The sequence below is a fragment of the Thermobia domestica genome, chromosome 3, assembly GCF_964235325.1.
Source record: "Thermobia domestica chromosome 3, izTheDome1.hap1.1, whole genome shotgun sequence".
Lineage (NCBI taxonomy): Eukaryota > Metazoa > Arthropoda > Insecta > Zygentoma > Lepismatidae > Thermobia > Thermobia domestica.
This window is the reverse complement of record NC_137456.1, coordinates 61,310,559-61,336,208: the sequence shown is the minus strand read 5'-3', so window position 1 is coordinate 61,336,208 and position 25,650 is coordinate 61,310,559. Positions and strand designations below refer to the sequence as shown.

Genomic DNA, 25,650 nt, shown 5'->3' with positions numbered 1-25,650 from the left:
AATTTTATGCATACCGCGTTTGTAGAAATTTCCCATTAACTATCATACGAACGTAACAAAAATGGGATGGCATTTAGAATCTCTGCTAACTCGTTTCATGGCTCCAGAACCGAGTACCTTGTTTCTGTCTGAATTGTGATAAAGGTAGAAAACAACGAGCCATGCGGGGCTTCCAACCTCCTTTGCTCGTTCTGCTATATTTTTTGAAGTAACACTGGAAATCTTATACGCACCAGATTGGGAGAGAAACTAAAAGCTACCGGATTCACTCTAGCAGGCGGTTCTACCAAGTAGAAAATTTATGGGTGAAATACGACGTGAAACATTTTTCGTGAAGGAATGGGAGTGTGAATATAAGTAATCAGTGTGAGTGAACAGCGTATTGAAATGAATGTTAAGTGATAGTGAAAGTATTGCATGTATAAGGGTGCTTTTCCACCACCCTCGTTTATGCGTATACCCTCCGTCGCTGACGCGCCTGCTCCCTACGGGACGCAACTCCGCCGACGCTCGGGCTTCCTGCTGCACTCCTGCTCCCACTTGGTTAGATAGTATTCGTGTTTCTTTTTTTTAGTGACCGCCTAGCACAAGTTGGTTCGTGTTTTATGCATTGTAGTTTTTATGCGATACATCTACACTGTATTTATACTGAATCGTTCTGAAGTCAGTCTGCAAGTAATGATGGGGCTTCTAATTTAGTGCAGCTCTGCTAAATGAAATACGAAGCTCCATTTCATGCAATAAATCGATTCGTAGGAACTGGTTCCTCGAAGCAGTTCGTTCAATATCACCAGGAACCAATTCTTCACGAGTCGAATCGGTTAGAATTCATGGTTGTTCAGACTATGATATTTCTCCAAATATTTTAAACGTTGCCAGATTCAAATGCTGACAGTTTTAGAACCATGCTAACTTCTCATTTTAACACACTTTTAACACTTTGAGTGCTTGACTCTGAAGTGCTGGCTTTCGGAAGAATGCTGGGCTTTTTTTTTTTTTTTTTTTTTCAACATTTTAAAAACATATATTGCAAAATCTAGAGAAGCTAAAATAATACATGGTGCCTTCCATTTCAACTCGGGCAAAAACATATAAAATTGTACCATCACCATCTCAGATATTGTTGAAACTTTTTTTTATAGCAACTAGACATGTTTTTAAGAGACCCATATTTTTTTGTTTTGTCGAAAAAAAATTTCCCGCCAAGTAATGGGCCATCAAAGACGGGAAGTACAATTTATGAATTGTAGAAGACATGGAAAATGTGGTCAAATTCGGAGCCTCACCATTTGGCTGTGGAGACAGGTAGAGTTATAATCCTTGTTGTGGTATGTATCTAGGGATATAAATAAACTATATTTTATTATAGTTTGGTTTGCGCATGCGTATCTTTTTGTACATAAATTAACAAATGAACGTCAATTTATCTGAAAAGTCGAAGTTTGCAAATTTTTTTCGAGCACTTCCGGTTCGAATTTTAAAATTCTGTTTTCGTGGTTGGTAAGACCTATATACCCGCTTTCCGAAAAAATTTTTGTATCGCTTTTGTGTGCAACCGTTTTGTCGCGAAAAATTCGAGAACTTGTAAAATTTTCAAAAATCGCCATTTTTGAGCGCCATTTTCTCGAAAACACCATCTTCTAAAATTCTGAAATTTTGTCAGATGGTTCAACTTTCCATGAATAATAAACACACCAAATAACATACTCGACCAATGCTTCATGAGTTAACTGCTGCCTTTTAAAGTTAGCGAAGTTTCGTTAACTTTGATGTCACAGTTAGCAACACTGGGAACAATAAAAGTGCAATGATTTGATGATGTTTGTGGTTCACATTCATTAAATGAAGAATAAAAGGTTCTCTGAAATAGTAAAATGAGCCTCCCCCTACTACTCCGTTTTCTTAAACCGAAATAATCTGAGGTGGAAATTACGATTACGAAACGCACAAATTTCAAGTTCACTTACTTAAAATGGTCTTCGGAAACAAAATTTCACTGATTTTTTTAATTTTATTTTATTTTATTTTTATTTATTTATTTATTTATTTACATGGACCAATCATTTGCTTTATTGGCGTCTTCGATAATAGCATGTAACCGTGCAGATGCTCCAATAGGTGTTGGCTCAATCACAACTCGTCCAGGAGTGGATCTAGGAGGAAGAAACTTTTTTATTTTATATATAAATAAAACCTATCTCAGAGTGTGGAGCTCTTAAATGTACCTCTAAGTAGTAGTATTATCCCCTCCCTTCCAGAAGTCCGTCCTGGATCCGCTCCTGCGTAGCACATTCTTGATAGTCACAAATGCTGAAAGTGGTCCATGTGGAAGCATAGACAGCATTTCAACTTCACGTAATTCATGATTTATTCATATTTCTGCTACGCACCACTGGTTATCATACATATATGTATGTAACAAAAGTTCCTTTTTTTTGCAGATTTCTTAAATCTACACTTTGAATTGCAGAAGTTCGATTTTGGGGGAAGCATGAAGTTAGTTCATGGTGACCCGTTACTGCCATAAAAACTTCCGCCATTTTCCGAAAGCCAAAGATGACTTTGTTGAATACCAGTTACCGGTCGCGTACTTTCCCTTTTTTTCTTCCGGAAGTCGTCGAATTCAGTTCCAGACAACAAAACGAGAGTAATACCCGGAGTTAGTATTTGCACTATATTCACGAATTCTGCGGTTTTAGTGGGGGCACGGTGGCTTAGTGGTAGAGCGTTCACCTCCGGTGCTTGGGGTCCCTGGTTCGATCCCAGATCGCGCCGTGTGGGCTTTGTGGTGTACAAACACCGTACTCGTGGGTTTTCTCGGGGTTATCCCGTTTCCTCCCACTTTTTGCATTCCACCATTTCATTCATTTCTCATAATCACCGTCTCCTTTAGCCTAACCGGCATAATCGTGGGACGTAAAACTTAAAGATTTCATGTCATTCTTTTTCTTCTGCGGTTTTAATACTGTATATCTGTTTTTGCCTAAAGTTATGCCGCGTTTCCACATTCTTTACACCTCTCCTTCCCCCCCCCCCTCCTCAATACCGTCGCAGAGACCCTTGCATGGCCGGTTTCACTGCAAAACCACTGCTTTATCGGACCTGTCTGCATCTCGAACATCTGAAAGCGATTTTTAAAGTGGGATGCAGCACCATCAGAAATCACTGACACGGTTTGGGAAATTGTGACACTTATTTTCTCGCATTCAAACCTTTTTCTATAAAATATATTTTCGCATTTCTTCGAGTATTTTTAGAATCTTGTCTATGGCTATGAGTACATGAGCCGAATCGTGTGTTTTATCGTCGTTTATTACAACAAAACTGTCAGTTGTTTCATATACTGGTGGTAACTCTGAATTTCACTTTGCAGAATAACAGTCCAGTTTTCAGCGAAGTCCACATGAAGTAAAATAGAATTTGTATCTTGAAATTTTATACGGTGCTTTTCGGTAGCAATTAATTCTCTTTGGATTTTCTTGATGTCATGAATTACAATTCTTACAGTTAAACCAGCAATGTACGATACGAAAACAGAAAGTGGCACAGTTTTTCAACGAGATTATTGTTTTCCCATATGGCATACGTAACACTTTCATTTTCATCAGGATCAATAATTAAAGACTCCACACTTATTCTTTCCACTCCAGGTCATTCACCACATTCTTGAAGAAGACAGTAGTCATTTTCTACGGATCGTACTACTAAAGGAAATAGGTCACTCGTGACAGCTTCAATACAGGCTGCACCTTTGATTTGTAGCAACGCAGTAGCAGCTAACGTAAAATTTGCACAATACACACGCTTCCCTCGCAGGTTGCGGACTGACCCACTTTAGTCGAATACTGTAAAATTCCGAGTGACCAATTCTTATGTTGGGATTGTTCTGTTTAAAAAGTCAGTAAATTTCTCTGGAACGCGGAAGAAAACGTTTCGATTTTTTTACCTTTTTGTCCTTTTTCGATCACTGTAATGACAATCGCACTTAATTGAGACTTTGTCTGGAGCATTCCAAATCATCACTGAGGTAATAGTTTAGCTTTTTGCAGATCATCAGAATTTATTGGATGGCCATTTCAAGTAAACTTAAAATTTGTGTGTTTCATAATCGTAATTTCCACCTCAGATTATTTCGGTTTAAGAAAACGGAGGAGTAGGGGGAGGCTCATTTTACTATTTCAGAGAACCTTCTTGATCAAAATAATGAATGAAAAAAAAAATAGTCAAGAAAACCTTTTATTCTTCATTTAATGAATATGAACCACAAACATCGTCAAATCATTGCACTTTTATTGTTCCCAGTGTTGCTAACTGACATCAAAGTTAACGAAACTTCGCTAACTTTAAAAGGCAGCAGTTAACTCATGAAGCATTGGTCGAGTATGTTATTTGGTGTGTTTATTATTCATGGAAAGTTGAACCATCTGACAAAATTTCAGAATTTTAGAAGATGGTGTTTTCGAGAAAATGGCGCTCAAAAATGGCGATTTTTGAAAATTTTACAAGTTCTCGAATTTTTCGCGACAAAACGGTTGCACACAGAAGCGATACAATTTTTTTTTTCGGAAAGCGGGTATATAGGTCTTACCAACCGCGAAAACAGAATTTTAAAATTCGAACCGGAAGTGCTCGAAAATATTCGCAAACTTCGACTTTTCAGATAAATTGACGTTCATTTGTTAATTTATGTACAAAAAGATACGCATGCGCAAACCAAACTATAATAAAATATAGTTTATTTATATCCCTAGATACATACCACAACAAGAATTATAATTCTACCTGTCTCCATAGCCGAATGGTAAGGCTCCGAAGTTGACCATTTTCCATGTCTTCTACAATTCATAAATTGTACTCCCCGTCTTTGATGGCCCATTACTTGGCGGGAAAATTTTTTCGACAAAACAAATAATATGGGTCTCTTAAAAAGATGTCTAGTTGCTATAAAAAAAGTTTCAACAATATCTGAGATGGTGATGGTACATGCTCTGCCTGAATTGAAATGGAAGGCACCACATGTGACGTTTGAAAGTTTAGAGCTTGCTCTGTATTCCAATCACAAAACCATTACAAATCACAAATAACGTTAACACTTAGTGCATGGAAAATGGATACGAATATGAGAATTATTATCTTAAGATTACTTACCCGACATATTTGATATTTCCGTTGCTACATAGTCTGAATCATTCTCACAATCGTCGAATAACTCTCCTTGAAACAAATTACTATCACTGTCGCTCAATTCCGCGTCTAAATTGAAGCGTCCGACAGGCTCTTTCTCGCCATTTTGACAGTGAAACAATATGCAAATGGTTTTTGAACCTTGGCGGTAACAAGATATTAATTAGGATCTTCACGCCATCTATTGGCGAAATTCGAAAATGGGAAGTCCAAGAAATATTTTTAAAATGCTAATTCCTTATAATAAACGAGCAAACCAATTGAAATACGTTGGAATCACACCACGTATAAATACCGAATCCGCAGTCTACAAAAGATCAGCTACTCCGTAAAAATAGGGAGTTAGCACTCGAAGTGTTAAATTCGTCAAAACTTAAAATATGCAGTACCAGGCTCGCAACCAGAGAGAGGCTATGGGGGGGCCTGGTCCCCTAAACTTTTGGTGGCCCCTCCAGATCTCAATACAAAATGCTATTATTAATACAAAAAGCACAATTTAGATGTTAGTAGAGAATTTTTGATGACTTGCTTCCCCCCCCCTCCCAACATATACATGCCCTCCCCAAATCTGTGTGGCTGGTTTCTGGCCTGTGCAGTACATAAAATAGTAACAGAAAACCACAGCAAGAACCATCACATTTTCAGACTGCTACAAACGGAACCAAACTATATGCATGAGGAACGTAAGAGACCTCCCAACTCCCCCTATTACAATATTTAAAAAAAAATCAAAAGTATTGTACTCTCCAAACTGTACAAAACTATATATTTGAAAAGAAGAGTCTCCGGCCCAAACCTATTATATATCTTAGAATTAAGGAAGAAACTAGAAATAAATACCTGAGATTTCAGATTGGTGAATATAGTTCTGCATCATGCCTCAAGATTAAATAAATAAATAAATAAAAAGTCCTCAGTGCTACAACCATAACAAATGCGATTATAGCATACATAGTTCACTTTCAGCGGATTACCTCCTACTGTTCATAATAACTTACACCTTTTTCCACATACATTGCAGTTTCTATTGACCTAAAACACAACACTAAAACAGAACCTGTAACTATTAACATCACTGTCGTGTACTAATGTTGGTAAGCGATGTAAATTTAAATCTCTTATTTGTTTTTGGTCAAAACTAACTTCCATGCCATTAGACATGTGCCACCGTAACACAGTTCAAACGAACACGCGAACAATGCACCCGTGAACAAACCACATGATAAACTGGAGGATACTGACGAAAATGGCATCAAATCTTATCCATATTTTCCCACTCAAATAATAAAAAGCATCAACAGTACGACACCATGTTCCACGTGACTTGATAACAGTAATGAACCTAGTGGAACAAATACGTGCCCTGGAACCGGAAACAAAAGAATAAATCACTGAATCGAAGAATCGCGTAAAATGAATGAAATGACCAAAGTAAAAATTTGCCTTACGTAATTTTGATTTTAAATGCTGAAGGTATTCTTTTACCCCTAAACAAGGGAAAAAATCTGAATTAGCAGCGATTGTTTGGAAAGTAATCTAGAGAAAAGGCCTGCTGGGGGGAAAAAATTGAAGTTTGTGAAATATAGTTGCAAAATAAAACATCATGGCGCACCATAGAAGTGACAATATTTGCTCTTTTTGTATGCTTAAAATAAGTTCAGATATTTTTTGCATGTCCTAGGAGTTGACTAACAAATAATATGATTTTTACAGTTGTTAAATGCGATTGTACCTTAAAGATTTATTTATTTTGTAGGTTTTACAATGGATAATAGTATTATTGTAATATCTAGTGAATCAAGCAATCCTTCTTCCCCCTGTACAGCGTTTGAAAAGGATTATGACGATGAAACTGAAAGGGTAGCTAGAGACCCGATAACTACACACAATTTGGAGACCATAAGCATCAAAAGCAGTCCAGTGAAAGACGACTGTGATTATGAATGTCCTGTTGGTAGTCCATCGAGAAACCTTCACGATGAAGACTTCTGGGACAATCACCCAGTGAATGATTACGAAGGTAATAAGTCATCCGAAGAGGATGTAGAAATTAAAGACACAATTTGGAATAAGTATGATGTACCTTCGGCGAAAGTTTCTCCGAATTCAAAAAATATTCGCAGAAGTAATGTATATCATTCATTGTCATCAAGTGAAGATTCAGATAGCGAGACGAAGAATAGGTAAGTTTAAGCACATACGAGGGTAAGTCAAAAATTATCCACAATTTTGACATAACTCTTCTTACATTGTTCATACTGATGACTTCTGGCCTCGCTTGTTTTATTGTTATGCTGTTGTGGTCATGCTATGAAAGTTTGATCCTAATTCCTCCATTTGTCTTCCTTTTGTTGCAGATAAATCATGGTCGCTCCATTAGAAGTTTGCACCAAAGAGGAACAAAAGCTGGATCTCTCCTCGTTGTTCCTCTTTGGTGCAAACTTCTAATGAAGCGACCATGATCTATTTGCAACAAAATGAAAACAAATGGAGGAATTAGGATCAAACTTTCATAGCATAACGATAAAATAAACAAGGACAGCATGAGAAGTATGAGTAACAATATAAGAAGAGTTATGTCAAAATTGCGGATAATTTTTGAGTTACCCTTGTAAATTATTAAGATAAGTAAGTACATGAATTAATATCAGTGTCGATAAAAATATATATGTGAAATAACTGTGTCAACAGTTGGTTTAGTATCTGTAATAGTACGCAAGGAACAGGTGATACTTATTTTGGAATTACCTAAGTGCCTTTAATGTATTTAATGTACTAATGTATTTTTGACATAAATATAAAAACAATTTCATAAACGTACTTACTCATAACCACAGCCTATAATCACTTGATAAAAGGTTGCTCTACAATCTTATCGCTCTCCGGCGACCGTGCTGTGCCATTGCGTGAGTCGTCAAGGTCAGATGCTTGTAGGAAATAGGTACACAAGGTGCGTGGGAAGTCACTATCTGGATTTAAATTGTTATAGTTTTGTAAATTTTGAATGGATTTCCAAAATTGTTGTCTTGTGTCATTCCAGATTTTCTGCGAAACCAGAAGTATAATGGCATTGACGTTAAGCGTGAGAGAGTTATTGACTAACGATGATGGCGGAGAAACTGACATTACGTTTTTGAGGAAATTTTGGAGAGCATTTTTTAACACAAGATTGAGAGAGTCCTTTAATTCTTTCAAATTGCGTGGTTTTGTTCGTTAAGACTTTGTCTCAACTCCATAGAAGAATGTCACATAGCGGGATGAGAGGGTCAGGATTTCTTGCAGGCTATTTATGTGGTCCCCTTTGTCTCAATCAATAGCTTTGGAAATATGGTCCACGTCTCCCATCTGCTACAGACCCAGTTGTCATTAATTTTGAGTGACAATATCTGGTGCGCTAGGGTAAAGTGAAGCATGAGGTCGCACTGGGAGTGAGCGCGATTTTGCCACCATCACTGCACCAGGACTACGGATTTCCTCACTTCAAAACGGGATGCTATTTTGGCGCAACCCTGCATTGTCAGTTTCTTCACTATCTTCATTAGTCACTCGTTCACTCACACACGCTAGATGTCACTGCTGTTGTGCTCCTGGTTTGTCAAGGTACCTAGAATAATGTAAAACAAACAATTTTGAGAGTTCTTTGAAAATTGATAGAACTACAGCCATTTAAAATCAAATAGTGACTTCTCACCCACCCTGTAATAATATGTCATGTTACAGTTTTATTCGATTAGACCTAAAGTTTGCTGTTAATGTATTTTTACTACACTTCCATGGGGTATTCAAAGCGATTTGAGAATACCACCGAAATACTGAATACGGAGTGATTAACACCACAAATCTTGAAAATAGCTTTAAATTAGTAAAGTTACCATTATGTAATATTTTTCAAGTGCTTGTAATATTTTGTGTTCGATATTTTTTTATTTTTCCATTAAAATGATCTCAAAAACTTGACGTCGTAGTATATTCGAGGTCGTACCATATTCAGATCAGGGGCCGCGGTGCCTTCAGGGGTAGGGCGTTCACTTTTGGTGCGTGGGGTTCTTTGTTCGATCCCAGCTCGCGCCAAGTGAGCTTTGTGCTAGATAAACGCCGTGTGTGTGGGTTTTCTCGGTGTTCTCCCATTTCCTCTCATTTTTTTAATTCCACCATTTCCTTCATTTCTCATCATCACCGTCTCCTTTATCATAGCCGACACAAACGTGAGACATAAAACTTAAAGATCTCATTTCATATTCAGACCAAAGCGGTAAATTAAAACCCACCAATTTTTTTTTATTTGTGTTACTACTTCTATGGTTTAGATATTGTTTCCATTTGAATTTTCGTGTTCCATTGTCGCGAAATATATGTGCGTAAGGTCTCGGGTAAGATAACTGGTAGAGGTTTAATTCAAGGGTACAAACGCAGGTAGTGCTGCATATCTTCTATTAAGTGTTAGTTTCACTTCTTGTAGCTTCAGTGTCAAAAACTTCGAATCAATGAAGTACATTTTCAGTTTTTCTATTTTTAACTTATCTTCCAACATATGAATATGCCGCATCCTTTTGCCCGCCCTTATCAGACACGAACAAAGGAATAAAGAATCTGCCTACTAGGATAACATATTTAACATTCGAAAATTTGTTGTAGTATAATTTCACACAAGGAACTTTAGGTAATTCATTCAGAATGGAAATTTTCCTCAATTTCTGCTAAACTAGTCAACTTGTTTAGAAATTAGTTCGCATCATCTTAGAGTGAATTGAAACGAATAAAAGAAGGTACAATTCATTAATATATGATAAATCTAACAGCAGAAATAGAAATTATGTGAAAATACAGGCTTACCATCAAAAATTTTCCAGTATGAAATTGGTTTTTAATAATTTTCTGTAAAATGAAGGGTGATAAAACACCTTCATGTCCATATTCGTCAGTAGCACATAAAATTGACTTACTTCCGTCTACCCTGTATATTCAGCAAATACGGTCTCTCATCGTACTTATTTGAAAATAATAAGTATTTTTGTTTGTTTGCTAGATTCTCTTGAAGATAGATGGAGATCAGATTGGTCGCCAAAACTTAATAAATAATTCTACAGAATCTTTTCCTTCATGTATGAAGTATAGCTCGCGACAAAACATAACCAATTTTTTCCTCGAAGGTCAAGATCTAAGGGTTTACTTGTCCCTACCATAAATCCTTCATTGTAACTAGATTCCGGCGTTGCCGCTCCAACTCAGGTAGAACTGTATAAAGCTCTCAGTATGGCTAACCCCATTACGGTTATCATAGTAGCCCGAGCCCGTGCAGACCTCTAAACACATTATCCCACAGAAATGAGTGCCATAAGTCCAGGCCTTCTAAAGGCTGTTGCGCCAGTTTAGTTATCATTATTATTATTGCTAATAATAATAATGCTAATAATAATAATCTGCCTGTTTATCTGCTCTGCTTGTAAGTATATGATTTCTAACTTTAAGGTATAGTTATAGAGGTCAATATATAATTGATCAGTTTCTTTCTAATGTGATTCGTCACGTTATATAAAAACTGGACACACTACAAATTAGGATACTATACACAGGAAATTAATAATGATAGCTTTATTACTCAGATATTAACCTGCATACATTAATACATATGAGGATTTAGGTACTTAATAGAATGCTTTTTAATCATTTCTTTTTTTTTAAAGAAAGTTTTAAATTGTCATTGTAGACAGATGGTCTGTCGAATAATAATAATAATAATGATGTTTTCCCAGGATATTGAACAAAGTTATCATGTCTTGCAAAATATTTTTGATGGAGACAAAGATCATGTTGTCATCGAGATAGACCAATCGTCCTCAGAAACTGAGGAAAACGAAAACGAGGACATGTTTTGAACTCTTGAAGTGTTAAGTTCCAATTGTTTATTTTATCTATTTATGTGAGAGTAGGAAAAAAGTGATCGATCTGGCTCAACATTAGCCATATGAGGCCAACTCACAAGCCCCTGGGAAAATGACCACCGTGCACCGTGAGCCCACGGTCTTTTACGACATAAAATTTAGGGGTGAATTTAATCCCTTTTATGAGCACTTTTAAGGGGGTGTATTCGTTCTCTTTTATGACCACTTTTAAGGGTGAACTCGTTCCCTTTTACGAGCCCCCCCTGGGAATTGACCACCATACAACGTAAGTCCATGGTCTTTTACGACCTCCATTTTAGGGGTGAACTCGTTCTCTTTTACGACCTCCTCCATCATTTTAAGGGGGTGTATTCGTTCCCTTTTATGATCTCCATTTTAAGGGTGAACTCGTTTTCAACCCCTACGAACACAGAGAAGAGAAAATAACACATAACACTACGTAACACACAGCAGAACAGATAACAGATAAGAATATGAAACATAGAAGGGGTGTATTCGTTCTCTTTTATGAGCATATTTTCCAACCCCTATTTTAAGATAACAGAAATTACATACGATTACGAACACATAGAAGAGCAGATAACACATAAGAGTACCTAACATAACAAAGGTGTATTCATTCCCTTTTATGAGCATATTTTTCAACCCTTATTTTAACATAGCAGAAATTACACTGAGACTATGAACACACAGCACAACAGATAATACATAGCACAGCTAATAAAAGAGCATGGCGTATTTTCCAACCCTTATTTTAAGATAACAGAAATTACGAACACATAGAAGAGCAGATAACACATAACATAGCAAGGGTGTATTCGTTCTCTTTTATGAGCATATTTTTCAACCCCTATTTTAACATATCAGATAACACATAAGATTACGAACACATAACATAGCAGGGGTGAACTCGTTCCCTTTTCCAACCCCTATTTTAACATAGCAGAAATTACACTGAGACTATGAACAGATAATACATAAGAATACGTAACATAGCAAGGGTGTATTCATTCCAACCCCTATGTTAATTACGAACAGATAGAAGAGCACATAAAACTACAACCTCCATTTTAGAGGGTGTATTCATTCATTCTCTTTGATGACCATTTTTTTCCACCCCTAATGAAATTACATAGGAGAGCAGATAATACATAAGATTCGTTCCCTTTTATGAACACTTTCTAGAGGGGTTAACTCGTTCCCTTTTATGATTACTTTTTCAACCCCTATTTGAACATTTTAACATAGCAGAAATGACATAAGCATGTCCTCAAACTACTGACCATCGTGAACAAAGGTCAAACTAAGAAACGAAACAACATATCGAGGCGGTGTTTCCACAATTAGTAATTGGTCATCAAATACTACAAGTTCCAAAATAATGACCATCGAGGTTAAAAATTAAAACACGAAAACGGAGCCACATTTAGTAATTGGTCATCAGGTACTACATGTCCCAAAATTAGTGGCCATCGAGGTCAAAGGTCAACATACTTAAAACCTAATAACACGAAAACTGAGACACATATTGAAGTGCTGTTTCCAAATCTAGTAACTGGTCATCAACTACTACAAGTTCCAAAATTAGTGGCCATCGAGGTCAAAGGTCAACATACTTAAAACCTAATAACTCGACAACTCAGCCACATATTGAGGTGCTGTTTCCAAATCTAGTAACTGGTCATCAACTACTACAAGTTTCAAAAATAGTGGCCATCGAGGTCAAAGGTCAACATACTTAAAACCTAATAACACGAAAACTGAGCCACATATTGAGGTGCTGTTTCCAAATCTAGTAACTGGTCATCAACTACTACAAGTTCCAAAATAATGATCATCGAGGTCAAAGGTCAACATACTTAAAACTTAATAACACGAAAACTGAGCCACATATTGAGATGCTGTTTCCACATTTAGTAATCGGTCACCAACTACTACAAGTTCCAAAATACTGATCATCGAGGTCAAAGGTCAAAATACTTAAAAACCTAATAACTCGAAAATGGAGCCACATATTGAGATGCTCTTTCCACATTTAGTAATTGGTCATCAACTACTACAAGTTCCAAAATAATGACCATCAGGGTCAAAGGTCAAAATACTTAAAACCTAATAACTCGAAAATGGATCCACATACTGAGGTGGTGTTTCCACATTTAGCAAGAGGTCATCAACTAGTACATGTTAAAAAATCATGACCATCGAGGTCAAAGGTCAAAGTACTTAAAACCTAATAACTCAAAAATGGATCCACATATTGAGGTGCTGTTTGCACATTTAGTAATTGGTCATCAACTACTACAAGTTTCAAAATAATGATCATCGAGGTCAAAGGTCAAAAACTCGAAAATGGATCCACATATTGAGGTGCCGTTTCCACATTTAGTAATTGGTTATCAACTACTACAAGTTCCAAAATAATGACCCTCTAGGTCAAAGGTCAAATATTTAAACGCAAATAACCCTTAAACAGAGCAACGTATTGAGGTGCTGTTTTCCACATTTAGTAATAGATCATCAACTAGTACAAGTTCCAAAATAATGACCATCGAGGTCAAAGGTCAAAATACTTAAAACCTAATAACTCGAAAACGGAGCCACATATTGAGATAACGTTTCCTCATTTAGTAAATTTGTGTGATCTATTCAATTTTGTACAAAGCAGAAAAAAGGTGAAGAAGGAATAAATTTGAGAACATAATTTTAACTAGCGCAGAATTTCTGTACCTTTTTAGGCTATTCAAAAGAAAGCAAAGATATGCCATATTAACTAGCTGAGAATTATTTAAGCAAAACGAAGAAAGCGAACATGGACCATTTTACCCAAATTTGGATAGAGTATTTATATTTGTATGAACCAGAAAAAAATGAAGAAGGTCCGTTTTGACTAGTTCAGTATTTCTGTACAATTTTGTACTACCCAAATAATCACAAGAAAATCAAAGAAGGGTCATTTTAACTAGATCAGCATTTTATACCTTTTTGTGCTATTCAAATAATAGAGGGAACAAATTTCAGTGGTCTATTTTATTTTTTGTACCAATCAGAAGAGAAGCAAAGATATGCCATTCTCAGACTTTTATACCATTTTACTACTCAAATAAACAATGAAGTATTTAGTTTTGTACGAACCAGAAAAATTTGATTGGATTATTTCCTTAGGTACCAACTGGAAAAAGTGAAGGGCCATTATTCAAATAAACGAAGGAATACCAGAAAAAAAATAAGTGAAGAATGAATAAAATTTAGGTGGATTATTTTCTTTTGTACCAACTGGAAAAGAGAAGAAGAGCTACTTTAACTAGCTCATTATGTACTGTTTAAGGCAGCGTTTCCCAACCGGTGTGCCGCGAATGGGTCGCTGGTGTGCCGCGAGGAAATCGGAACAAAATTATTAATTCTATAGCAATCAAATTGCAAGACATACAGAAAAAGGTATATTTGTATTTCAAATTACTACTACTTTCATACTGTGTTACTTTTCTGTAGAACATTTTTCTGTACATTTCTAATTTTGAAAAAAAAGTATTTGTTATCATTGTTATGACCATTATTGCTTCTTTATTGTTGCAGACTATTTCGTAACTTGAAATTTTAAAATATTATTCAATTCTTCCGGCAAAGTAAACATGCATACGAATTACCTATATTTGTGTTTTAAAAGTAAAAGAGATTCGTTTGTTCGTTCGTTATTTAGTGATCCTCCTTCTTAATGAAAGGTTGGATACAGTTTTCGAAAAAAAAAGTGTATTTTTAACAACTTGAGCCCTATATCTGATTGTAATTGTTTTCTATTTTTAAATTAAAATGAAAAATAAGCATAATGACTTACCACGGGGAAAAAACAGTGGTCTAGCTTTCTTCTCTGTGAGAAGGATATCAGTAATCAGAAAAAAATACTACAGTATTTTATATTTTCAAATAATAATAATAATAATAATAATAATAATAATAATATGTGTGCCGCGAGAGTTCAAGTTACCCTGAAGTGTGCCGCAAGTTGAAAAAGGTTGGGGAACGCTGGTTTAAGGAAACGAAAATTGACCATTATGTAACTTTTGAACTACTGAAATGTTCTATTTTTGTATCAATCAGAAAAACCCGAAGAAGGATAATTTTAACAAGTTGATAATTTCTGTAACGAAAGAATAATTTCGATGTTCTACTTTTTATACCAACGAGAAAAAAATGAACTAGCTGAATATACGAAATAATAAATTTAAGTGACCTATTCAATTTTGTACCAATGAGAAATAACATTTTAACTGGCTCAGCAAAAGGCGAAGAAGGATTATTTTATATAATTTTACTACTCAAATAAACAATGAAGTATTTAGTTTTGTACCACCAAGAAAAAAAATTGCACCATTTTGGAGTATTCAAATAAACAAAGGAATAAATTTGAGTGACTTATAATTTGTGTCAACTCTAAAATCAATTAAACGAAGTAATGCATTTGAAAAACCGAAGTTGAGTATTTTATAGCATTTTGTATTATTTCAACAAACAAAGGAATAAGCAAAAAAAGGATCATTTTATATCATTTTAAACTAGTCTAATAAACGAAGGCATAAATATGAGTGAGCTATTTAATTTTGTAGCAACCAAAGGATTTTCACGAAAGAACAAAATTGTACTAATCAGAAAAAGCGAAGAAGACCCATTTTAACTAACTGAGAATTTCTGTACCTTTTTGTACTATTTAAACAAACGATGGGGTAAATTTGAGTGACCTGTTTTTTATACTAACTAGAAAAATCGAAGAAGGTACCTTTATACTAGCTCAATGAACGAAAGAACAAATTTGGGTGTTCTACTTTTTTATACCAAACAAGGAAAAACCATTTTAACTTGCTGAGTATTTTATACCATTTTGTACTACTCAAATAAACGAAAGAAAAAGCGAAAAAAGACCTTTTTAACTAGCGCAGAATTTCTGTAACTCAAAAATTAATTTGGATGGAGTAACAAGAAGAAAAGCAAAGATATGTCATTTTAACTATTTAAACAAAACGAAGGGATAAATAATTTAATAGGGATAATGATGATGTAAATTTAATAGGGGATGATAGGAGAACAGTAGAAATAAATGCAGAGATCTTATTAAACGCTTGCAGGGACATGGGTTTAGAAGTAAATGCAGAGAAGACTAAATACATGGAAGTGCGTCGGGACCGTAATACGGCAAATTGTGGATGCGTTAAAATATTGAATAATGCTTTTGATAAAGTGAATACTTTCAAATATTTAGGATCAATATTAACAGACGAAAATCATATTCACGAAGAAATTAAATGTCGACTAAAAGCAGGGAATTCGTGTTACTACTCGGTTCAAAATCTCTTGTCGTCGCGAATTCTGTCGAGGAATTTGAAGCTTAAAATATATAAAACGATAATCATGCCTGTTGTTCTGTATGGTTGCGAAACATGGTCGCTTACTCTGAGGGAAGAACATAGACTGAAAGTATTTGAGAACAGGATCCTGAGAAGAATATTCGGACCCAAGAGGAACGAGAATGGGGAATGGCGGAAGCTTCATAACGAGGAACTACATAGTTTATACGGTTTACCCAACATTGTTAGGGTCGTCAAGTCTAGGAGGCTTAGGTGGGCAGGTCATGTAGCTAGAATGGAAGAAAGTAGAAACGCTTTCAAAGTCTTGACTGGTAGACCCATAGGAAAACGACCACTAGGAAGACCTAGGCGCAGATGGGAGGATAATATTAAGATGGATCTCACAGAGATAGGAATACAAAGTAGAAACTGGATGCAATTAGCTAAGGATAGAAGTCAGTGGAGAGCTTTTGTGAACGCGGCATTGAACCTCCGGGTTCCATAGGCCATAGAGTTAGTTAGTTAGTTAGTTAGAAGGGATAAATATAAGTGATCTATTCCATTTTGTACCAAGGAGAAATGCCATTAACTTAGAATTTCTAGTGCATGTTGTATTATTTAAACAAAACGAAGGGCTAAATTTGAGAAAGCGAACATGAACCATTTTACTCAAATTTGGATGGAGTATTTAGCTTTGTATGAACCAGAAAAAAAAGTAAAGAAGAACCGTTTTAACTAACTCAGATCTTTATACCATTTTGTACCAATCAGAAGAAAATCAAAGAAGGGTCATTTTAACTAGTCAAGCAGAAAAAAGGAAAGAATTAACACTTTGTACTAACCAGAAAAGGAGGAGAAGGATCAGCATTCTATACTTTTCGTGCCATTTATTGGGGTGTCCTATTTCTTTTTTTTTACCAACGAGAACCATTTTTAACTGAGAATTTTATACCTTTTTGAAAAATTTGTATCAAATCGAAAAAAGCAAGGAAATACCATTTTAAATAGCTCAGCATGTTATAGCTTTTTGTGTTTTTGGTCTACCTAATTTCTTGGCCATGTTGTACTATTTAAACAAACAAAGGAATAAATTTGTGTGACCTATTCACTTTTATAGCAAGCAGAAAAAGGAAAGAATAAATTTGAGTGGCTTAAGCAAAGAAGATCAATGGTAACTAGCCTTTTTGTGCTATTAAATTTGAGTGACCTATTGAAGAATGAATAAATTTTGTTTGCAATTAAAAAAAAACGGAGGTCTATTTTATGTACATTTTGTACTACTCAAATTCTACTTTCTGTACCAACCAGAGAAAAACATATACAAAATGTAACACCACAAAGGTATAAAATTCTGAGCTGTTTTCTTCTGATTGTTACAAAAATGAAATAGAGTAATACAAAATGGTATAAAAATACCGAGCTTGTTATAATGAACCTTCATGGTTGGTATAAGTCACACAAATTTATTCCTTCGTTTATTTGAATAACACAAAAAGGTATAGAAATTCTGAGCTTATTCCGTCGTTTGTTTGAGTAGCAGAATATGGTATTTCTTTGTTTTTCTCTGGTTGGTACAGAAAGTAGAATTTGAGTAGTACAAAATGTACATAAAATAGACCTCCGTTTTTTTTAATTGCAAACAAAATTTATTCATTCTTCAATAGGTCACTCAAATTTAATAGCACAAAAAGACTAGTTACCATTGATCATCTTTGCTTAAGCCACTCAAATTTATTCTTTCCTTTTTCTGCTTGCTATAAAAGTGAATAGGTCACACAAATTTATTCCTTTGTTTGTTTAAATAGTACAACATGGCCAAGAAATTAGGTAGACCAAAAACACAAAAAGCTATAACATGCTGACAGTGAGCTATTTAAAATGGTATTTCCTTGCTTTTTTCGATTTGATACAAATTTTTCAAAAAGGTATAAAATTCTAAGTCAGTTAAAAATGGTTCTCGTTGGTAAAAAAAAAGAAATAGGACACCCCAATAAATGGCACGAAAAGTATAGAATGCTGATCCTTCTTCTTTTCTGGTTAGTACAAAGTGTTAATTCTTTCCTTTTTTCTGCTTGACTAGTTAAAATGACCCTTCTTTGATTTTCTTCTGATTGGTACAAAATGGTATAAAGATCTGAGTTAGTTAAAACGGTTCTTCTTTACTTTTTTTTCTGGTTCATACAAAGCTAAATACTCCATCCAAATTTGAGTAAAATGGTTCATGTTCGCTTTCTCAAATTTAGCCCTTCGTTTTGTTTAAATGCAACAATACAACAACACAATAAATGCAACAATGCAACAATAAATAATACAACATGCACTAGAAATTCTAAGTTAATGGCATTTCTCCTTGGTACAAAATGGAATAGATCACTTATATTTATCCCTTCGTTTTGTTTAAATAGTTAAAATGACATATCTTTGCTTTTCTTCTTGTTACTCCATCCAAATTAATTTTTGAGTTACAGAAATTCTGCGCTAGTTAAAAAGGTCTTTTTTCGCTTTTTCTTTCGTTTATTTGAGTAGTACAAAATGGTATAAAATACTCAGCAAGTTAAAATGGTTTTTCCTTGTTTGGTATAAAAAAGTAGAACACCCAAATTTGTTCTTTCGTTCATTGAGCTAGTATAAAGGTACCTTCTTCGATTTTTCTAGTTAGTATAAAAAACAGGTCACTCAAATTTACCCCATCGTTTGTTTAAATAGTACAAAAAGGTACAGAAATTCTCAGTTAGTTAAAATGGGTCTTCTTCGCTTTTTCTGATTAGTACAATTTTGTTCTTTCGTGAAAATCCTTTGGTTGCTACAAAATTAAATAGCTCACTCATATTTATGCCTTCGTTTATTAGACTAGTTTAAAATGATATAAAATGATCCTTTTTTTGCTTATTTCTTTGTTTGTTGAAATAATACAAAATGCTATAAAATACTCAACTTCGGTCTTTCAAATGCATTACTTCATTTAATTGATTTTAGAGTTGACACAAATTATAAGTCACTCAAATTTATTCCTTTGTTTATTTGAATACTCCAAAATGGTGCAATTTTTTTTCTTGGTGGTACAAAACTAAATACTTCATTGTTTATTTGAGTAGTAAAATTATATAAAATAATCCTTCTTCGCCTTTTGCTGAGCCAGTTAAAATGTTATTTCTCATTGGTACAAAATTGAATAGGTCACTTAAATTTATTATTTCGTATATTCAGCTAGTTCATTTTTTTCTCGTTGGTATAAAAAGTAGAACATCGAAATTATTCTTTCGTTACAGAAATAATCAACTTGTTAAAATTATCCTTCTTCGGGTTTTTCTGATTGATACAAAAATAGAACATTTCAGTAGTTCAAAAGTTACATAATGGTCAATTTTCGTTTCCTTAAACAGTACATAATGAGCTAGTTAAAGTAGCTCTTCTTCTCTTTTCCAGTTGGTACAAAAGAAAATAATCCACCTAAATTTTATTCATTCTTCACTTATTTTTTTTCTGGTATTCCTTCGTTTATTTGAATAATGGCCCTTCACGTTTTCCAGTTGGTACCTAAGGAAATAATCCAATCAAATTTTTCTGGTTCGTACAAAACTAAATACTTCATTGTTTATTTGAGTAGTAAAATGGTATAAAAGTCTGAGAATGGCATATCTTTGCTTCTCTTCTGATTGGTACAAAAAATAAAATAGACCACTGAAATTTGTTCCCTCTATTATTTGAATAGCACAAAAAGGTATAAAATGCTGATCTAGTTAAAATGACCCTTCTTTGATTTTCTTGTGATTATTTGGGTAGTACAAAATTGTACAGAAATATTGAACTAGTCAAAACGGACCTTCTTCATTTTTTTCTGGTTCATACAAATATAAATACTCTATCCAAATTTGGGTAAAATGGTCCATGTTCGCTTTCTTCGTTTTGCTTAAATAATTCTCAGCTAGTTAATATGGCATATCTTTGCTTTCTTTTGAATAGCCTAAAAAGGTACAGAAATTCTGCGCTAGTTAAAATTATGTTCTCAAATTTATTCCTTCTTCACCTTTTTTCTGCTTTGTACAAAATTGAATAGATCACACAAATTTACTAAATGAGGAAACGTTATCTCAATATGTGGCTCCGTTTTCGAGTTATTAGGTTTTAAGTATTTTGACCTTTGACCTCGATGGTCATTATTTTGGAACTTGTACTAGTTGATGATCTATTACTAAATGTGGAAAACAGCACCTCAATACGTTGCTCTGTTTAAGGGTTATTTGCGTTTAAATATTTGACCTTTGACCTAGAGGGTCATTATTTTGGAACTTGTAGTAGTTGATAACCAATTACTAAATGTGGAAACGGCACCTCAATATGTGGATCCATTTTCGAGTTTTTGACCTTTGACCTCGATGATCATTATTTTGAAACTTGTAGTAGTTGATGACCAATTACTAAATGTGCAAACAGCACCTCAATATGTGGATCCATTTTTGAGTTATTAGGTTTTAAGTACTTTGACCTTTGACCTGGATGGTCATGATTTTTTAACATGTACTAGTTGATGACCTCTTGCTAAATGTGGAAACACCACCTCAGTATGTGGATCCATTTTCGAGTTATTAGGTTTTAAGTATTTTGACCTTTGACCCTGATGGTCATTATTTTGGAACTTGTAGTAGTTGATGACCAATTACTAAATGTGGAAAGAGCATCTCAATATGTGGCTCCATTTTCGAGTTATTAGGTTTTTAAGTATTTTGACCTTTGACCTCGATGATCAGTATTTTGGAACTTGTAGTAGTTGGTGACCGATTACTAAATGTGGAAACAGCATCTTAATATGTGGCTCAGTTTTCGTGTTATTAAGTTTTAAGTATGTTGACCTTTGACCTCGATGATCATTATTTTGGAACTTGTAGTAGTTGATGACCAGTTACTAGATTTGGAAACAGCACCTCAATATGTGGCTCAGTTTTCGTGTTATTAGGTTTTAAGTATGTTGACCTTTGACCTCGATGGCCACTATTTTTGAAACTTGTAGTAGTTGATGACCAGTTACTAGATTTGGAAACAGCACCTCAATATGTGGCTGAGTTGTCGAGTTATTAGGTTTTAAGTATGTTGACCTTTGACCTCGATGGCCACTAATTTTGGAACTTGTAGTAGTTGATGACCAGTTACTAGATTTGGAAACAGCACTTCAATATGTGTCTCAGTTTTCGTGTTATTAGGTTTTAAGTATGTTGACCTTTGACCTCGATGGCCACTAATTTTGGGACATGTAGTACCTGATGACCAATTACTAAATGTGGCTCCGTTTTCGTGTTTTAATTTTTAACCTCGATGGTCATTATTTTGGAACTTGTAGTATTTGATGACCAATTACTAATTGTGGAAACACCGCCTCGATATGTTGTTTCGTTTCTTAGTTTGACCTTTGTTCACGATGGTCAGTAGTTTGAGGACATGCTTATGTCATTTCTGCTATGTTAAAATGTTCAAATAGGGGTTGAAAAAGTAATCATAAAAGGGAACGAGTTAACCCCTCTAGAAAGTGTTCATAAAAGGGAACGAATCTTATGTATTATCTGCTCTCCTATGTAATTTCATTAGGGGTGGAAAAAAATGGTCATCAAAGAGAATGAATGAATACACCCTCTAAAATGGAGGTTGTAGTTTTATGTGCTCTTCTATCTGTTCGTAATTAACATAGGGGTTGGAATGAATACACCCTTGCTATGTTACGTATTCTTATGTATTATCTGTTCATAGTCTCAGTGTAATTTCTGCTATGTTAAAATAGGGGTTGGAAAAGGGAACGAGTTCACCCCTGCTATGTTATGTGTTCGTAATCTTATGTGTTATCTGATATGTTAAAATAGGGGTTGAAAAATATGCTCATAAAAGAGAACGAATACACCCTTGCTATGTTATGTGTTATCTGCTCTTCTATGTGTTCGTAATTTCTGTTATCTTAAAATAAGGGTTGGAAAATACGCCATGCTCTTTTATTAGCTGTGCTATGTATTATCTGTTGTGCTGTGTGTTCATAGTCTCAGTGTAATTTCTGCTATGTTAAAATAAGGGTTGAAAAATATGCTCATAAAAGGGAATGAATACACCCTTGTTATGTTAGGTACTCTTATGTGTTATCTGCTCTTCTATGTGTTCGTAATCGTATATAATTTCTGTTATCTTAAAATAGGGGTTGGAAAATATGCTCATAAAAGAGAACGAATACACCCCTTCTATGTTTCATATTCTTATCTGTTATCTGTTCTGCTGTGTGTTACGTAGTGTTATGTGTTATCTTCTCTTCTCTGTGTTCGTAGGGGTTGAAAACGAGTTCACCCTTAAAATGGAGATCATAAAAGGGAACGAATACACCCCCTTAAAATGATGGAGGAAGTCGTAAAAGAGAACGAGTTCACCCCTAAAATGGAGGTCGTAAAAGACCATGGACTTACGTTGTATGGTGGTCAATTCCCAGGGGGGGCTCGTAAAAGGGAACGAGTTCACCCCTTAAAAGTGGTCATAAAAGAGAACGAATACACCCCCTTAAAAGTGCTCATAAAAGGGATTAAATTCACCCCTAAATTTTATGTCGTAAAAGACCGTGGGTTCACGGTGCACGGTGGTCATTTTCCCAGGGGCTTGTGAGTTGGCCTCATATGGCTAATGCTGAGCCAGATCGATCACTTTTTTCCTACTTGTGAGAATTTTCAAAATAATGTTCAATCAGGTCTGATATAGTGCTTTATGTGAGATTGATTCTAAGTTGCATGAAGGTCATAAACAAATAATAATAATAATAATAATAATAATAATAATAACGTTTATAAAAGACTAACATTAGTGCATCACGCTAACTTCTAATAGTAAATCACGTTGATGCTCTTTGTAATAATATAATGCAATAATTTAAATTTGAGCATTTATATTTATGTATCCGCAAGTTCGTTGGTCGGCTACCTAAAAAAAATGAAAGAAAAAAGTGAATGCAAACAATTAGAGCTCTTAAGTATTGACTTTAACCTATAATTAGTGCTTGAACTTTTCGGGTAAACTGTACCCGCCCGATACCCATTGCGTTTGGTTTACTCGATCCTTAGACCTGATAAACCCGTTTGACCCGTGTTTGGCCTGTTTGGACCGTTTGAACCGATAGACTCGTTATGAGTTCGCACATGATAATTAGAACAATTTGTGTTATGATAATAAAGTGAAACAACAGATCATTTACAATAATGACAGACTAAGCTTGTTTTCATAAAAACGGGATTATCAGGTCATCCATATTCATAGGGTTCAATCGGGCAAACCCGATTCATATGGGTAAAAATACAATATCGGTCCAACGTGCAGTCCAGTTTCAATTCTATTTTCCTAGCATTACCGCAAATGCACAGTAGCCCAAAATGGCTCGGACGTAAAAACTATCATATTATTATTAGGAGAGAAAATTACTTGTTGAATGACCTGTACGTATTTTATCCCTATTTTAAACGGTTATCCTGGTTTTATCTATCTGCTTATTGGTTTGCAACACTCAGAAAGAATAGTTCGAGACTTCATTGTTTACCCTGGCGACAGGGAGAGCGGCTAAACTTTTGTAATACCGGCAACATCCAACTGGTTGACAAACCGCACGTGGCCGCTAACAACCATATGACACTTTTACTGCTGATAAGAAAATTTGGTTTAGCTTTGAAAACCACTATATTTATGGAACTGAATGGTTTCGTGATGTAAAATACGCAAAACTAATTTTTATTTATAATTTACTTGTTGATACATTCATTACAAGTAACTTCGAAATGTCATTGCTGCTCTGTATATTTGTAAATCCATACCTAATTTACTTTTCTTTGTTAGTGAAACACAGTCATCTAAGTGTACGCTAAAGACAACAGCAACAACAACAGATGATGAAGACTACGCTCTTCCCTCCCCGTCGTCCTTTGGTATCGTCCTGTCTCAAGAAAAAGATGATAATTGTTCATTATCATCATCACAGCGAAGTTTAACTGATAGTGTGGAAAGTCAAAGCCAAACGGATGTAAGTCGTTGTACAACTAAACGCCAGAAGAACGATGCAGATCATGAAGAGGCTGGACAGGTAATTATTATACGTATATTTATAACATATACTAGATAATGCAAGAAAGGTTTTGCTTTAAAAAGAAATTTGAAGGGTATTGTTGAAATTCGTAAACTTTCATCGTACTCATTGTATTTGCTTGATGCATTTTACTAAAAAAAATTAATGATTGTCATGGTTATAAATAATTTGAGCATAGGAAATCCTTCAATAAACTGCGATTTAAAAGGAAAGGCGATTTTGTACATTAGTTTTAAACGCTTTACCTAATTTTGGTTCTTGCGGGTTATCAACTTTTTCGACCACATCTCTCATTTGATAACTTTTTACATAATTTTATCTTTAAATATTAATGGTAGCGATGTTTGTGTATCCATATGTATCAATATCTAAGTACAGTAGACTCTCGACTATCCAACGTAATGTGACTGAAAGACAGGGTGAATAACAGAAAAGCCGGATAGACATAAATTCTATATTTTTTTTACTTCCTGACCTACCCATACCGTTAACACCCTTTTATACTAAAACCTTATTCTCTTATTCATATTTCTGACTTTTTAGTACAAGCCATTATATAAATGTTAGTTGTGTACTCTACTGTATATTTCAAGCACTTACTACGAGAAAAAGGAGGTCCGCAAGAATAAAAAAATATTGTAAGCATTCAAGAAATTATAACGTCTAATTTAAGTGTAGGATACATAAAATGATTACACTGTGCAGTGTGAAATACATACAATTTTTAAAAAAGGTTAACTTAAAACATAGGCCTAATTTATATATATATATATATATATATATATATATATATATATATATATATATATATATATATATATATATATTGTAATATCCCACGTGGTATTGTATACAAACAATAATTTACACTGTATTTACAAACACCACCTCATGGTTTTACGTCAGGATCAAGGATCTTATAAAATAGAGGATCTCCCTTACAACAAAATCTTGAAGCCATACGTCACAGTTTCGCCACCCCTACTCTGCCCACTCCACCCCATAGGATCGCAATGTTTTGAGCCAACAAACATGGCGGAAACGAAAGTAGCCAATCAGACGATGGCGGAAACGAGAGTAGCCAATCAGACGTGCCGATGCTCGGTTGTTTTTTGGCTTCATTATTTAATAGGATGAA

General features: G+C 34.8%; 1 protein-coding gene across 3 annotated transcripts in view; it reads left to right on the top strand.

Annotated features, from left to right (window-relative positions):
• mms4 (Methyl methanesulfonate sensitivity 4) overlaps positions 1 to 25,650 on the top strand; it is a 104,859-nt gene that overhangs the window by 258 nt on the left and 78,951 nt on the right. For all 3 annotated transcript variants that reach the window (XM_081750942.1, XM_081750943.1, XM_081750941.1), the window contains exons 2-3: positions 6,941 to 7,367; positions 24,266 to 24,509. In XM_081750942.1, the coding sequence (XP_081607068.1) occupies positions 6,949 to 7,367; positions 24,266 to 24,509 (663 nt within the window). In that variant the 5' untranslated portion in view covers positions 6,941 to 6,948. The remainder of the gene's footprint in view (positions 1 to 6,940; positions 7,368 to 24,265; positions 24,510 to 25,650) is intronic.